This window comes from Candoia aspera, chromosome 9 (genome assembly GCF_035149785.1).
Source record: "Candoia aspera isolate rCanAsp1 chromosome 9, rCanAsp1.hap2, whole genome shotgun sequence".
In the NCBI taxonomy this organism is placed as follows: Eukaryota; Metazoa; Chordata; class Lepidosauria; order Squamata; family Boidae; genus Candoia; species Candoia aspera.
The window spans coordinates 675,808-693,493 of NC_086161.1; the positions used below are offsets into that span (position 1 = coordinate 675,808).

At 46.5% G+C, this 17,686-nt stretch overlaps 1 protein-coding gene across 10 annotated transcripts in view; it reads left to right on the plus strand.

Moving 5' to 3' along the window:
* SIK3 (SIK family kinase 3) overlaps window positions 1-17,686 on the plus strand; it is an 84,089-nt gene continuing 66,403 nt past the window's right edge. For 6 of the 10 annotated variants that reach the window (XM_063311035.1, XM_063311039.1, XM_063311036.1 and 3 more), the window contains exon 1: window positions 2-288. In XM_063311035.1, the coding sequence (XP_063167105.1) occupies window positions 94-288 (195 nt within the window). In that variant the 5' untranslated portion in view covers window positions 2-93. Of the gene's footprint in view, window positions 289-17,686 lie in introns of all 10 variants that reach the window. The other 4 variants (XM_063311042.1, XM_063311044.1, XM_063311040.1 and 1 more) reach the window with 3 other exon arrangements.

Below are 17,686 nucleotides of genomic sequence, written 5' to 3' on the forward strand. Positions count from 1 at the left end.
CTGTGCGGATGAGCTCACGCGGTGCCGCAGCTCCGGGAGGAGGCGGCGGCGGCGGCGCGGGGGGAGGGTCGTCGTTGGCTCCTTCAGGATAAGATGGCGGCGGCTGCGGTGTCCGGCGGCGCCGGGGGGCCCCCGCTCGCGGCCCCGGGCCCCCGCCTGGCCCCGCCGCCCACCGCGGGCCGCCCTCCGGGCCCCGCGCGCATCGGCTACTACGAGATCGAGCGCACCATCGGCAAGGGCAACTTCGCCGTCGTCAAGCTGGCCACGCATCTCGTCACCCGCGTCAAGGTGAGCGGCGGCGGCGGCGTCCCGAGCCGAGGCGCGCTTTTCCCCCTCCGCGGCCCGGGGGTCTCGGCCGGCGGGTCGGTCGGCTCCGCGGGCGCTGCGTGAGTCCGCGGCCGCGAAGGCGGGCCCGCCGGGTCAGGCGGGCAGGCGGGCGGGCGGGCGGGCGGTGGAGCCCCGGCCGGGCCTGCTCCGGGAGGCCCGGCGGTCTGGGCTGCGGCGGCGCGGGGTGCGCGGCCCCGCAGGCGCTCCCGACAAGCAGGCCGTCTGGCGGCCCTCGGGACTCTGCCGGGAGCCCCTGCCAGGCTCGGGCCCCGCGGCTGCGCCTGTCCCCTCCCTGGGCCGCGCCGATGGCCGGTTGCCGCGGATTCGTTCCCCCGAGCCCGAAGGGCGCCCCGGTGTTAACGCGGGTTTGGAGGCGTGTCGGAACTCCCCCGAGGACGCGGTCTCGTCTGAACTTGCGGGCACGTTTCTCCCGGTTCCCTTGTTTCACTGCTTTGACCTGCGCGAGGAGGAATGCTTCCGGTGGGCTTTCGCCTCGCCCGCTTGGCTGCGGGGAGCAGCGGCGGGTCTGTGCGGGGTCTCCTTTGCCCCGAGCTGCGCGAGGTTCCGGAAATCCCACCACCGAAGAAGGGCCTTGGCCTTCCCTCCGTATCTGAGGGCGTTGGTGCCGTGGGAAGCCGGACGTGTGGCACAAATGGTCCCCTGGGCACCACCACCGCTGCGGCTCTGCCACCTTCCCTCCCGGAGAGCGGCTGCAGCATCTGCTGATCCGGGCTGACAGCTGAGCCGGGCACCCGTGGTTGGACTCAAGGAGGGATCGTTTCCGTGGGCAGACGCGGGGTCGTTGGACCTGATTCAGCGAGCCGCCATCGAGAAATGAGGCAAAAGTGAATTGCCAGGAGAACCGAGCAGGAGTTTGCGTCGTTTAGCGTCTCTTAGATAACCTGATCTGGCTTGGTGGAATTCTGCCTAAGTTTTGGCTATGAAGCTTTAAACGGGCACCTCTGGCTTCCCTAACCAGCTGCTCTCCAGCAGCTCACCTTTTCAGTGCGACTCCTAGACGCCTTGGCTAGTGGGGCAAGGCTGTTGCTCCCAAATGTTTCTGGATATGGAGCAGAAATAGAAACCGTTTTGTCTTTCTCAAACGCTGTGGGCCACATTATCAAACGTGAATCTGGTCCGGAATTCTGTTGCTGTTGGAATGTGTCAGGTGAGAATATTGACTCCCTTATATGGCACTCTAGCTGTTTGCCTTGGCCCATGAATTGCTGCTGGGGGCAAAGAGGGGCAGGCTGCCAAACCTGGACTAATTCTGATTAAGGTTTATCCAGGAGAACCTCCAGTCATCTCTGTGCTGAGGTTTTGCTTCTGTACACCGCAGAGAGTAAGCAAGGCTGTAGTTCTAGTCCTAAGGTAGGAGGGATGGCCTGTCTCCAATAGTTTCCGCTCATCCAGTGAGATCAGACAGAGAGGGAGCACTTCAGCTCCCTTTGATTAAACAGTGTCATATATCAGGACCTAGGAAGCACGCCTTCTCTGTTGCGGCGTCTGTCCCCTGCAAGAGCATCCCCCAGAAGTCCATGCGGCTCCCATCCTGATGACGTTCAGAAAGTCACTGAAAACTTGGCTGGTCTCCCAGGCTTTGGGGCAGGGTGGTGATTGAGCCCTTGTGGGATGTTGTGTTTGTTATAGAGAGCGTGCCTTCTGGACATATACGATCCACTACTTTATTTGTTATTGTCCTTGTTTTTTAAAGTGTATGCTTCCCGTAGTTGGGCAACCTCTAAATTGTGTGTATGTATGTATGTATAAATAATTAAATAAAATGAATTTCTATTATGGCTCAGGCACAATGTCTACCTCTGAGTCTGCCCACAGCTGTGGTCCTTTTCCAGTTCCTTGGGAATCTGGCTGCTGCTTTATCCCTTTAAAAAATGATTATTGGATTCTGCTGATGAAACTGAGTTTTTCCCATTAGGAAGTTGGGTGATCTGTCAGTCTCTCTATTCTGGAGAAATCAATATCTTTAGATATTTTGTTTTGTATGGTTGATGCTGAAGGCTGTGGATATTATGGCCAGAGGAATGACTGATACGATGTCGCTTTCCAGTTTTCCAGCTTTGAGGAATCAATATTCTTGAAAGCTTACCTTGTAACTATTCTGACATCTTTTGTGATTTGGACTGGTATGTAGAATAGGGAAGCTTATTGGCTGAGCATTCTTACAGTATCTTCAATCAGTTACTTGCATCAAATAAAAATATATTTTTTTCTCCCTGTGTTTAGGATCTTTGGTACAGAAATACCGTGGTTTTGGGGATTAGAGATATTGACTGGCATCTGAAATGCATCCTGAACCTGTTGATTAAGTTCTACGAGCAGGTGGAAAGGAATCATTCCTCATTAAAAGCCTCTGATCAGTCTGAAGAATGTGCACTCTTGTAGACCAAAAATCTTTTTCTCTCCATTTCTTCAGTCCTCCAAACTCAGCTGTGTTTCTGACAGAGACTGTGATAAGCAAATGCTTGTTTATGCAGGGTTTCTCTGGTTTCTATGTTCTGTGGTCTGTACTGGAGACGGTCCCTGCAGTGATTCAGAGATGGCTGGCTTCAAACAGATGTAGAAACAAATGCATGATTGTTTACATGCTCCACCAGAAAGTATGAATGGTTCAGTGAGGGACTAGATTTGAAGTAGGAAGAAGGTCATTATGGGGAAATCCCCCCACCCAGCACCCAGCTTTAAGGAATCCTGTCTGGAGTCTGGCTTAACTGCATTAGGTAGACAGAGAGAGGTTCATTGAGAACTGGGGCCGTGGGGCATTCTCTGAAAAATGTACTTCATTTTTATAATAAAGTCGTTTTTCAATAGTTGTAGGAGTTTATTTCTATGCGCATTATTTGAAATATTTTTACCCTGTTCTTCAGAAGAAAAAACTTCCAGAGTATCAACAAAGGTTAATAAAAATATATGCCCTGTTCTCAGTCTTACAGTTTCAAAGGCAGCACAAAAAGGAGGACTGGAATAACAGTGAATTTGGAACTAGCTTTTCCAAAAATCTTAATTTTTGGAAATGCCTAGCTGCAATAGAGGGAGTCATAAGAGAATCCCAAAGCTGCTCATCAAAACTGATGACTGTCTTGTGAGAGAGCGCAGCAGTTGGCACCAACCGTCAAAAGGGTTCGCATTCCAGAGCTGCGAGGATTTAAAGCCCTCCTCTTCCTCCTGCATTGTCCAGCGTTAATGGCAGGACAGAGGAAAGGGCATGAGATGCAGAGAAGAACACCCACCATGCTGTATCCTGCAGGCCTTGGATACAAACCATTTGGGTGGTGTTGCTAGAAGTCAATGCCCGTGCCATTGAGTGGGGTGCCAATGGCTATTTTGTTTTGAAATCTCATGGTGCAGCCAGAGTGCTGTGCTAATGCCCAAGTCCCTCACTTAGTAATAGTGCTGTGGCTCACCATCAGGATTGCAGGCTGTGCTTGGAATGCAATCAGAGGATGCTGCTGTTACACTTGCGTTGTTTTGATGGGTCCTGTTGCTGTCTGTTTGGCTGTTTAGTGGGAGTGGATTTTTTTTTCTTTTTAATTATATGGCATAGCAGTTTGGTGTTCATGCTGCTTTTTCTTGCTGGGAAATCCTTGTGAGGTCCAGCAGCCAGATGTGTAGACTATTCAGCCGTGGCAAGTCACGTTGCCCGGGGTGCACCACGAGGAGTCTAGTCTACATTGCACCAAGTTGGGCCAAGAGAGAGGGACTGGCCCAAGGTCACCCAGCCGGCTTTCCTGCATAAGGCAGGACTAGAACTCACAGGCTCCTGGTTTCTAGCCCAGCACCTTAACCACTAGACCAAACTGGCTCTCTGTGGGAGCGGATGAAGTACTGGGAATGCTCTTGGCTGGATCCATTCTGACTTTTATCTGTGTTCTTGGGAAGGCCAAGGGAACTATGCCTGATGTCCCTGCAGTTGGCTCTTGCGTTCTTTCTGTTTGTTTTTGGAAAGGAGAACTAGTTTTCACATCCTTGACAAGACCAAGAGAAAGATGTAATTGAATGGCCGAGCTGCTTTCTCCTGACAAAGCCGCAATGTGCCTCAGCTACAGGACCAGTAACTGAAGCGGAAAGGGCTGCCCTGCTAGAACTTGCCATTCTTCCCCAGGCTTTTTGCCCTTCATGGCTTTGCGCCCTGCCAATACTTCAAGGTACTATTTTTCTGACAATTCTACAGGTTTTGTGGCTTCTTCGCTGATCGCAGGCAAAACTGGGTTGAGAGGATGGCCTGTCAGGGGAGTCTTTTGTAGCCCCCCACCCGGGACATGCTGTGTTATTGCACCATAGGATCCCCTGGTGAATCTGATACAATTTCTGTCCTTCAGGACCTCTTAAAAGGTCTCGTCAAGGGTGGAAGCAGCAGGTATGCAGTGCTTGGCAGACCTGCTGTTCTACTGCGTGCTTGGCTGACAGGAATGAAGAGGCGGCCTCCGGGAAGCACCTCCTAGTCTCGCTCTTCTGCTGGTATTCTGGTGTGTCAGAGAGACCCTTGTGCTGGGCTGCCTCCCGAACAAGGCGTAATGGTATTTCCTTCAGGTTGGCCATTGGTTTTGGGTCTGACTAGAAGCACAGCTGCTGGACTTTTCTTGCCTGCCGCAGCCTTCTGGTTTTCAGTGCTGAATCTTGTGAAGAATGATTTTGCTTTGACTAGAAGCCACCTTCTTTAGCAACCCTCCCGGGGTTTGTGGTTTCTCCAAGAATCTGGATACATTTGCAAGTGAATCTCTGTAGAGAAGAAAGCTTAAGATGATACGGAAAGAAGCGGAGGGTTGCTGCCAACTTATTCACTCAGTGATTCCCTGGGTGCTCTTTGAGTGATGGAAGGATGTATTAAATACATTTTGGCTATTAACTACTTTATCTGGGCTCTGAATAAAATTTTAACTCAAAAAATGCAGTGGGTATAAGTACAGTTTGAAATGCTAACACTATCCAGCTCAGTTCAGTTGATGGAACAACTCAGTCTTTGAACCTGGGAAGGCTGAAAATGGTGGCATAAAGTTCTATGCCACTTTTTCCCCCCACGATAGGCATTTATGACAGCTATTTACAAGTAATTCCAAGCACATGCAAACAGCTGTTGAGTAGAAATACAGCAACAAGTGTCAGTAAATCGTAGTTATATGGATTTAGGTAAAAATGTCCGACTTGCCTCTTTATCTAGATGTGGATGTAGGGTATGTGTGTGTGTGTAGGGTTTCTAAGCCCTTCTGTGGCTGTGGTGTGTTTTCTTTGATTCTTGCTGAAAGTTGACTAGGGATTGCCCCAGCGTTTGCTCCAGAGTTCTCTGAAGAGCCTGTCATTTCCACTGGCACAGTGAGAAGAACGTCAGCATTATTGTTCTTCTCCTTACCTCCCTGATAACATTAAAGACTACAAGCATCTTGGTGTCTCAGCGCTCATCAGCAGCTGTTACTGTCCTCCCTCCGCAAAACAGGAGCAACACTCTAACATTGTCACTAAGACCAAGTAAAAATCAAAAGGCACTTCAGCTAGTTTTTTGTTTGGTAAAACTCTTCATTTCCCTTGGCATCAAATACAGGAAAGGGAAGTGAAGGGAGAGGAGAGGAGAGGGAAAAACGCTGTTGTAAGAAGGGACAATGAAAGTCCTGACTGTAGAATGTTCTCCTGTGTGCAAATTTCCTAAATTCGCCCTGGGACACAAGGGGAACACAGGAGCTGTTTTTGAGTTCTATAAAGCCTCCTTTGAGCTGAACTCAGCACCTGGTGACTTCAATGTCATGTCCAGGTAATTTTCTTGGGAATAATAAAGAATTAACTTGCCCCTGCCTTTTCCCATGATATTTTCCCTGTCTGGCCTGCAGTCCTGGGATTTCCTGGTAATCTCCCTCCAAGTACTAACCAAGTCAAACCCTGCTGAGCCTTTCAAGATCTGTCACTGTATCTCAAAAATGTTACAACTCTTCACTGGGTGACTTTGTCTAGTTGGCAAGCCAGAATCAAGGAATATACAATACCAGTTTAGAAATTTTATAGTGTTGATTCTCATAAATGGGACCAGTATAAGCTGTCGTAGAATGCGCCTGCATGTGGGCAGGAGAAGGACGTGTTTTAGATCTCAACTGTGTGGCCTAAGCAAGACGTTGCACATAAATGTCCCCTTCCGCTCCCTTCATCGGGGCTAATTGGGCTTGCCTGGCCTTGCTAACCAAGCCAAAAACTGGTCAGCAGCTTGTTGCCCTTTCCCTTTCACACATTTGCCATGGAGTGGGGCCAAACGCCTTTGCTGTTGAAGGTCCTCCATCTTGCTCATTGAAAGCAGGCCAGGTGCTGCCCCCACCAAGGCAGCTCTTGGATTATTGAAGGGGAAGCTGGCATGGAGTTTGCAAGTGTTCTGATGCTCCGACCATGCAACTATGAAACAAGTTGCAGTTTTCCTCCCAGTCTTGAGAATAGTGTGTGCTTGCTGAGCAGCTGGTATGGTGACCTCTGCCCACATTCACCTATCTGTCTGCAGTAACGATTTACAACTGGTTGTAGGGATTTTTGAAAGAATGTATGTCTGTGTGAACTTAAATCTCTATTTAAAAGTAGATAAATCCCCCCCCCTCCAAGAAACTGCAATAGACATAATTAGGACAAAAGAAAGGCTGAGCTCTGTTTTCAGGACCCTTATCTTCAGTTTTGGAAGAGTGTGTTTGGCAATTTAGTGGGCAGAATAGTTTCAGCTCGATATTCCTATGGATGTATCTGTGGACTGATGATAGGCCATCCACATGCTTCATCAGCGAAGGGGTTTTGAATCACTGAGTGTTTTTGTGAAGGGAGTCTATTGAAGAGGAGCATTAGTAAATTAGTTTGAGAAAGAAATATCTACCTTGATCATGGCTGTTATACTGAAGGGGTTACTTGATGCATGTGAAACAAGCTATTTTAGAGATACATGGTGAAATCTGTACTGATGGAATAACTATGCATTGGCATTCTGTGGTTTAGAAGTGGCACCCAGAGAACTGGAGTGCTTTAGATCTATCTGTCTGTCTGTCTGTCTGTCTGTCTATCTATCCTGACTTAATTATCTTTTTTAAGTAAGGCAGCGAACATACCTATTATTCCTTCCTCCTCCTCTTTTCCCCACAACAACCACCCTGTGAGGTGAGTTGGGCTGAGAGAGAGGGACTGGCCCAAGGTCACCCAGCCGGCCTTCATGCCTAAGGCGGGACTAGAACTCACAGTCTCCTGGTTTCTAGCCCAGCACCTTAACCACTTGAGTTTGGGTCTCCATGACCTATGTCTTTTCATTTAAGTTGATGGGTGAGATTTGTAATCTGATGTATTTCGAGGTCCCAGGACTGAAGAAAGATGGCAGGTGCTGAAGCAGCAGTGAGCCTTGGGCACCTGAAACAAGTGCTAGTCAAGCAAGGAAACTGCATGGATTGCAAAATAAATGCCTCACAGCTTTCACCATAGCAACAAGTGTACCTGTGGCTCTGTGAGAAGAGGAAAAATCAAACAGGGTAGGTATGTGGGGGCAAGATGGGACACTAGCATAATCTTGAAATTGCCCTCTACAGCCGGAATCTCCTGCAAGAGATGAAGCACTTTAGAGACTGGGTTACAGAAGATCCAGAATGGTATTAGTTCTGCAGAGAGAAAGAATGTAGCTCCAATAGAAGAGGATATCTGTAGCTCAGGGTTGAACTGTGGAGCCCTTGGTGCTCTCTGAGCTTGGTGGTTGGCTTGCAGATGTTTCATTACCTGACCAGGTAACATCTTCAGTGTGAGTGAGCGTCGGGTTTGCTCCCTGTGTATGTGGCTTGCCCTGCCAGTGTTGGTGGGGGTGTGTTTTTTTCCTGGGTAGTTTCCTTGATAAGGGTATTGTTTTCTGGTTGTTTGATATTAATCTGAGCCTAACGCCAGACAAAACTATCAAGCAGAAAACTATCCTAATCAAGGAACTACCCAGGAGAAAACACCCCCCCACCAACACTGGCAGGGCAAGCCCTGCATATAAACAGGGAGCAAACCCCACACTCCCTCGCACTGATGAAGTTACCTAGTTGGGTAATGAAATGTCTGCAAGCAAACCACCAAGCTCAGAGAGCACCAAGGACTCCAAAGAATGTAGTGCCTTCCAGCTGCTTTGATATGAATTCTGTCAGCCCCAGCCAGCATGACCAAGGCAAAGAGGAATTTGGGAATTATGATCCAAAAAGTCTAAGGGCACCAAATAGATAAATCACAGAATATAAAGGATGGAATAGACTATGAAGATAATCTAGTTCCACTCCCTGCCTCACTCCTACACTTCCTTGACAGTGACCATCCAGCGTCTGTTTAAACAACTGCAGGGAAGGAGAATCCCCCACCTCCTAAAGCAGTTTATTCCACTAATGAAAAGCTCTTACAGCTAGGAATGTCTTCCTGATATCCAATTACAAGCTGCTTCCTTGTAATTTAAACTCAGTTTCTTGCATTGTCTTCTGGAATGGCACTGAACAAGCCTACCCCATTGCCTATATGACAGCTTTTGAAGACAACTATCACATCTCCCTGTACAGTAGTCTTCTCTTCTTTGGGCTAAACGTACCTAATGTCATATATTTTTTCTCCTGGATATTCTACAGTTTATTAAAGTCTTTTTCAGAACTAGATGGAAATTCTGAGTGTGCTATGACAGATACAGAATACTTTTTTTTTAATCGTATGGCTTAGCAGTTTGGTGTTCATGCTGCTTTTCTTGCTGGGAAATCCTTGTGAGGTCCAGCAGCCAGATGTGTAGACTATTCAGCCGTGGCAAGTCACGTTGCCCGGGGTGCACCACGAGGAGGCTAGTCTACATTGCACTGACTTGGGCTGAGAGGGCGGGACTGGCCCAGGGTCACCCAGCCGGCCTTCGTGCCTAAGGCAGGACTAGAACTCTCCATCTCCTGGTTTCTAGCCCAGCACCTTAACCACTAGACCAAACTGGCTCTCATACAGAATACTGATTGTATTTCTTCGATACAGCCTAGGACTGCATTTGCCTTTGTTGCAGCTGCATCATGCTGTTGGCTCATGTTCAGCTTTTATTTATGTCATCATATTCATCATATTTTGATTCACCAAGAGACACACATTATTTGATATCTACTGCTGGCTGCTATAGTCTGTCCCATTCTATACTCATGACTTTTTATTTTTCCTATTCAAATGAAGGACTTTACATTTGTCTCCTGTCAGTATTTGCCCACTGTTGTGGCCCCTGAAAATCCTCCTGAATCTTGATATCGTCCTCTAATGTGTTTGCTATTCCTCTTCACTTTGCGTCTACCGCACATTTGATAATCATCTTTTCTAATGTTGAAGAGTGCAGGACCTAGAACGGAGCCCCGCGGTATGCCACTCAACAGCCCCTTTTGGCTTGACCCGGAACTATTGACACGAGCATGTGGGATCTGATTGTTCAGCCAGCTCCGGATCCACCTAACAGTAGCATAGTCCAGCCCACATTTGCTGTTCCCTTTCTTAGGATTTCAAAGGTAACGCTGTCAGATGCTTTGCCGCAGTTGTGATGCATTATATCCCCCACATTCTCCTGGTCAAGCAAATAGGTTACTCTATCTAAAAAGAAGGTCTGCTTGGTTTGGTATGCCTTGTTTTTTAATAAACACATGCTGGCTTGTGCTAAGCAATGTAGTCTTTTTAAAATACTTGCAAACTGACTGCTTAATCATCTGTTTCAGAGGCCTGTCCAATACCTGCATCAAACTGACCAGCGTCTAGTTACCCTGGCCCTCTTTTTACCCTTTCAAACATAGGAACACCATTTGCGCTTCAATTCCTTTGGCAGTATGCTCCTCTTCCATGGTTTCTCAAAGATGATGGAAAGGAGCTGGCTCCAAGTTGACATCCACAAGTTGTTCAAGACTCTTGCATGCTGTCGATTTGGCCCTGGACACTTCAAGTCATTCATGTTAACTAGGAGTTCTCTAACCATCTCTGTATTTAACTTGGTTTGCTGCTCCACCCAATGTCAGTTGCTCTGCTTTGGTCCACTTGAACACAGTTCCCCTTTGGGGAGAAATCCAAAACAAAGCAGGAATCGAAGAGCTCTGCCCTTTCCCAGTCACCTGTCACTGTCTTCTCCAAACAGACAGCCCATCCCTTCCTTCTTCTTCCTCCCTAGTACTATTGCCCAAAAAACCTTTTTTGTTACTTTTAGTTTCCCTTGCAAGCCTATGCTCAATTTGTGCTTTAACCTTCATTTCTGCAGATACAGTACTTCCTTAGTGATCACACCCATCTTCCATTTCCTATAGATATCCCTTTTATGTCTGTGAACAGCTCCCTATGCGTCTGCAGTGGTTTCCTAAGCTTTCCTCTCCCCCCTCTCTTTTCTTCTCATTTGCAATGATATGTGATTGTACTTCTAGTAACATATTTTGGAGAAGTTCCAAACTCTGATGTATTTCCTTTGACCTGAGGATTCCGTTCATAGGATCCTGTCTAGTATGTCTTTAAAGCTTGTTGAAATGGGCCCTTCTGAAGTATAGTGTGCAAAGTATAGTGTGCAAGCACAACTATGTTCCAATTTCATTTTCTGTACCATTTTTGAATTCCAAGACGATAGGATGACTTTCTCCCAAGGTTTCTATTGCTTTTACTTGTTCAGCCAGCTCTTCCCTGTTGGTTAGGATAAGATCTAGGAGAGCAACTCTCCTTGTCTTTTCTTCAGTGTTCTGGAAAATTTAACAGTCAGCAAGACTGCTTGAAGCTGGGGTCTCCCAACACCTGACCACTCCCCCACACTCACTTTTATCTAACCTACATGCAGTTCCAAGCATCCACTCTAACACTTTCCCAAATGTTCTGAATGTGTGTGCATGTGTGCTGATTACTCTGAGACTGTCAGCCTTCTTTCTGCCTGCAGCCCACAGAGAAACCAGGAACCACTTCAGTACCTGATCGTTTGGTGGTAATTCTCACAAATGGCAAGAGTCTTTAGCTCTGCTAACACCTCAGTGATCTCTGACAGGTGGATTTATGGCTGGTTTGAAGTAGTGCTCAGACTGTTCCTTATCAAATTGGAGGGAGGTATTGACTGAGGTGCCACAGAGTTCTGTCTTGGCACTTGTGCTCTTCAACTTGGTAAGAATTGCTCCCTATTGGTTGGGAGCAATTCTTACCAATCCTGTGGATGGCACAGAACCGAATTTTGGAAAAGCTAATTACAGGCCTGGTTAGTACCTGCTTGGGACCACCGGACAGTTTCAGGACTGTAAGCTAGACTGGGAAGTAAAAAATACTTTCCAGAAGAAGGTAGTTCTTTACTGTTGTCAAGAAAATTACATGGATGTGTCCATGAAGTCACTAGGAATTGAGCTGTATCTTTTTACCTTACAAAACCAGTGGATAACCCCTGCCTCCAAATACTGGAAAAATTCAAAATGACATTGATAAGAATAGGAAACTGGACCTGATGTTGACAAAAGATTAGTATAAAATCTTACATTTATGCAGGCAAGCAATCAAACGCACAGGCATAAGATGAGAGAGAGCACTTGCAGCCTCCGTGTGAGATGGGCCAGCTCTGATTTTTTTGTGAGTAGTGGTTGTAGGAATCCCTTCTGTAACAGAGATAACTCTGTATAGTTTTCCTTGCAAATTTGAAAGGATGTGAGCGTTAATTCTGGCTGAAAGTGTGGGGGAGCAGGTGGTGTGGAACATAGATCTGTGTAAGGTTGGAGCACCCAGTCGCAATTGGCTATTGCTTCTGGGTTCTCAAAATCCTCACAATCTGTGTAAGTGGATACAAGAACTCGGAGCGCTGTCCTGTGCTGTCTTGCTCAACACTAAGATGCATTACGTTGGCCTGGCTAATGTACGCCGGCGGATGCTTCAGCCCCCCTGAGTTGGTGGTGCCTTCGTTCCTCTAAGATAATGATCATGATTCCCTGCATAGCCATGGTGTATTGAACAAACCCAAATTGTCTGAGCCCACACAGCCACCAAGCCACAAAGAGGCAAAGGGTGTTTTGTGTTGTGTGAGCCTGGCTCTAGGGCAGTGATGTTCTCTGTTTCTGGCAGGGCTAATCATGGTCCTAACTGGTGGAACTGGATAAAAAAAGTAATTCCTTCAGCTGGTTCTCTTACAGAGGACGGTCACCCAAGTGATGCATATCCTTCTTGATACTTTTCCACACCGTCACTTGAATGTTCTTGCTTCTCTCTGGGATGTCAGGGCGGGATCCTGACTTGGTGGCCACACTGGTCCTTTACCTACCGCCCGGTCAGTCCAGCTGCTGTGGCTCCCTTGCTGCCCATACAGGGGGAGGGAAGGCCCTCCTGGTGGTTTTCCTTTTGGGGTGTGCCTTAGCAGGTGAACTGCCAAGTCAGCTGAAAAGAAACTCCCAGGTTTCTGTCTTGCAAGGGGCTAAAACGCTACATGGCGTCCCTTGTAGGTCCCTTTGTCTTCTCGGGACCACTGAGCTGGATGCAAACCTGTTTCCGCAGCAACATGCCCAAAGGCCTTGCCAGCAGCTTTCTTTTCCCAGGCTGCTCCTGAGGCTTTGGAATGCCGCCTCTCCTATTGCCCTTTTCGGCCATTAGGCAACAGACCCCTCTTAGGAGGCCCGGAGGGTGCAGTACTCAGATTCTCGGAAGGGCTCACTCTGAGCTGCTGGGCTACTTCAGTCACATTTGTTTATTTTTCGCCTGAAAAAGTCAGGAATGTCCATCTTCAGTCACTAGTATTCTTTTTTTTTTTAATTCCTATTTTTTAAAAAACAGTCATATTTTACTCTGTAAAATGGCATAGATGCCCCTCTGATGAATACCCCACATTACAGTATAATATTGCTAACACAGTGATGGGGATCTTTGCCCTTTGATTTCTAGAATTATGCTTGCCCACATTAGGGGACTCTGCAGGGGAAGGAAGAGCAGCAAGGAATCGTATAGCTGGAGTTGCCTATTTGCAATTATCACCGTGACTGAGCTGAATCTATGCTGTGAAGTTTGATTTGATCTCTTCAGATCTGAGACCCAGTTATAATTTTCATTTGCAGAATAATTCTCACTAGTGGTATAAATCTTCTGAGGGGTTTCTTCCTCTCTCTTCCTCCACTCTGATTTTGATTTCACTTAAAAGATAGAACAAAAACTTAAATGGAAAGGAGACAGGGTATCCTTATATGACTTAGTTGTGGGTCTTGACCATGAAATTGAATGCAAATTTTTGACAGAAAGAGTGTGTAAATTTGCTCCCTTGCTGTTGCAGAAAAGGATGAACCACAGCAATGCAAGTTCTGAATATACCATGCAATAAATAATAAAGAATACTTTTAGTGACATTAGAAGTCTGTTGCCGGAGACATGAAGGTAGTCTTTGGTTAACGATGGTAATTGGGACTGGAGTTACCTAAGTGTGAAGTGTGATGTCATGTGACCACATCACTTAGCGATGGCAATTGCAGCAGTTCCTGTTGCTGTTGTTAAGCGAGAATTGCTGGTTGTTAAGCGAGGACCCCCTCATGACTTCTGGCCGGCTTCCAACAAGCAAAGTCAATGGGGAAACTGGCAGGAAATTGCGGTGGCTGTTGCCGGGGGCAGGAGGGTGCACAAGCAGTCTACCCCAGCCCAGCAGTGTGACGCAAGGACCCAGCCGCAGCCATCCTCACTGTCCTGCACTCCGCGGCCCCTGCTGACCTTCACCATCTTCTTGCTCCTGCTGCTGACGACGCGTGTGCAGGCTGGCCCTTCATGAGGCAGCTGCTGGCTGTGCAAGACCTTCTTCTTGAGGTCTTGCAAGGAAGCCACCGCACGTGACCTTGAAAAGAAGGTCTTGCTGGGCCAGCAGCTGCCTCACGAAGGGCCGGCCTGGATGTGCTTCATCAGTAGTGGGAACAAGAAGACGGTGAAGGTCAGCTGGGGGCAGTGGAGTGCATTGGGCCATAAGGGCAGAGATGGGGGGGATAGGCGGATGGGGGGAGTTGGAGTGCACCCTCCGGTTGTAAATGCAGGTGGGCTGCAAAGCACCCGGATTTTGATCACATGACCGCAGGGGCGCTCCAACGGCCGTAATTTTGAGCACTGTGTGTAAGTACCATTTGTTCAGCACCGTCATAACTTTGAACAGTCGCTGAATGAATGTTTGTTAAGTGAGGACTACTTGTATACCCTTTTGTTGTTGTCTGACTGAAATGGATAGAGTTCATGATATCCTGAAAAAGAAATTTAAGGAATGAAAGGCAATGTAGGAAGCATTGTGAGGATGGGGTAGAAGCAAAGGTGGTTTGCAAGGACTGAAAGATAAGGAGTGTGTAGTTTGGTTTGAAGTAGTATTTTATTTTATTTGTATATGTATATGCATATGCATATGCATATATAATTTCAAATTTCTGTCACCGCCCATCTCCCCCAAAGGGGGATTCTTTTTGGTAGATTTATCTCCTACTTCAATTTCTTTTGCTTACTACTTCTTGCTTTATTTCTGTCAGATGATGTAATATGACTGCAGATATTTAAATTCGCCTCTACCAAGTGCCGTGCTAGTTTCACATTGTAAGTTAAATCCAATTGGGTTGTATAATTAAACACATCTGGAGGGCTCAGGTTGGGAAAGCTGGTGTTACTGTTTCTCACCCCAAGCAGGGAAAAAGGAAGACTAAATGTGATGATTGTCTGGCATTTCTTATAGGAGCTTTAAATAATATTCCTCAGTGACAAAACAGAGATGTAGCAAAGGCCAAATAGCAACTTGTCATCTTCTACAAATCCTATTACATTCTTCAATTTAGAAATGTATTCAGAACACTTCACCTCATTCCTGGTCAGGTGAATCCCCTGCTATTAATGGCAAATCTCCTGACGGTCTCTGGAACATGTAATTCTCCTCACGGTGATCAAGACATGTTGCATCATGGCATCATTTCCTACACAGCAGATGGAGGTGTGATGCATATGTGGGAGCAAACGCCATTGAATTCAGTGAAACGTTTGAAAGAGCATTCCTAGGACAGTGGGCATCTTTTGCTTTTTTCTGCTTGCGGCTTATGTCTGGGATGCTTTTCTGATGAGCTTATGTAATTTCTATAGTTTCACCCTATTCAAGTTGCAACAGGAACCAGCAATTTGGGAGTGCCAAGATCATGCATTTGGGCCAGTTGCAAATGTTTTTAATTTTGACTAAAGGATCATTGGCTGAAAGCAGCAGTGGGGAATATCTAATATCTGTCAGTGTTAGTTAGTCACCAGATGAGATGGACTGTGCAAAAGGTGAACGTTGTTACTAGACGTATAAGGATCTATCTAATGAAGGTTACTAACATTGCAAAAGGAATTAATGTACCTTCCTTTGGAGAGAGTGTCTTTCATTTGTCATCAGTATTCAGTAATTGGATGTTTAAAACTGGAACATGTGCAAATTCAGATATTTTCCAGCCCTCATCTCAGTTCATGATGGTCACATGGATTGGCTATTCTAGATTTAATCTCTGCAATGTGTAAATCAAAGGCAGGGACTTTGGGCTTTCCAAGTATGTGTTGGGCTCCAAACCCACATCAGCCCCAGTCTGCAGGATCAGTTGTCAAGAATGATGGGAGTTGTGACCATGAACCTTTCAAGGACAAGAAGAACCCCATCCTGGGTGTAAATGCTCCATCTGTATTGAAAGGCCATTTACAGTTGTCTTATGAAGTGAATAAATGGCTTCCCTAAGCCTCAAAAACAAATTTTTTAAAATATTTTTTTTATTAAAAATAAATTTAATATTGAAAAGATTAGACCAATTCATGGAGGATGATGCCAGCAGTGCTGCTAATCACGGTGAAAGCATGTTTTTTCCAAGGTAGAGGCTCCTGAACTATTCTCCTCCTTTGTCCTGCTTGAAGTTGGCCATTATGGGCAAAAAAGAAGTTAGATCCCTGCTGTTCCGATTGGACCATCTAATTCATCGCAGCCCCTGTGCTTTACTATAGTTTCTTGACTCGTGCCTTAGGTGGTAGAAGAACCGCTGGGTATTGCTTGTCATAAGAGTAAAGGCTTGACTACTTATTTTTCTGCATAAAAGAATAGAAAGCATTTAAATTACATCAACAGACAATGGTTTGGTTGTTTACTGTTGTTGTTATTATTTGTTATGGCTGCCCACTTCAAAAGACTCTGGGCAGCTTACAACATCAGAATATACGATTAAAACAGTTTAACATATAATAACAAAACATAACAGCCTACACTAAAAAAGCAGTCATAATACAGAAATAGAAAAACACTGCAGGGGCCCACATGCACAGCAACCCTAGGCCTAGGAACAGTGACAGGTTTTAAGGGCCTTCTGGAGCCCCCAGGGGAGTGGGCGTCATACTGTACATATCTCTGGGGGAATGCTGTTCCAGATGCCACTGCATTTTGAACCAACTGTAACTTTCTGATGGCCTTCAAGGGCAGCCCCATGTAGAGTGCATTGCAGTAGTCCAATTGTGAGGTGACCAGGGTGTGAGTAACTATCTAAAGGGCCTCCTGGATGAGGAAAAGGTGCAACTGGTGCACAAGATGAACCTATGCAAAGGCCCTCCGGACCACAGTTGCCATTCATGTCACTTGTATTTGCACAAAAACAGATAGAAAAGCATATGTAGGTATTTTGCTGTTTTAAAACTTACGTTCTAAATGTTTTGATCCAAAAGTACATGTATTTTCCTATTCTCTCAATAGCCGCTTTCCCCATAAGATGCTCCAGAAGTCAACATGCATGCAAGTCTGTTCGTAGTCCTGATCCAGCAGTGAGTCGCTGCAGGCAGAGAAGTCCAGCAGTGGCCCAAGAGGAACTGTCAGAGTGAATGACCCAGAGTAAATATTGCAGACATATAATAGGAGTCTTTCATCAAATTATCTTATTCTGGGAAAACAAGGAGGGGGAGTAAATAGTGTTGGGTTAGACTCAGGTATGAAAACATGCACTAGGTCTCGCTCACTTTAGCAAAGGGGTTTTTAAGTTTGGTAGCTGGGTGCCGTTCCCTCTGTTGACCTGCTGCTTAAAAAAATAAGGTAATGGCTCTAAAGCTCTTTTCAAGAGTTAATCTGCCAGGAATGGGGTGTGGGAAGGACATGACATATACAGTAGATACTTCCAGTTCTAGAGACTCTCAAACGTACTAAGCCATAATTCCTTTAGTTTTGCCTTGGCATGTTTTGTGAGCCAGCCTCAAAGTTGCAAAAGAGAGATAATAGAGTGATTTTGGTATGGCTGCTTCTGTATACTACATTGTATGTGGGGAGCAGAATTAATGTCTCAACTGAGCAGGCAGTAGAAAAACATGGGCATAAGAAGATGACTTCACGCAGCAATCGCCCTCAACTTGTTGGCTTCCTGTTAGCATCGGCGAAGAGCACGAAGGATCGACC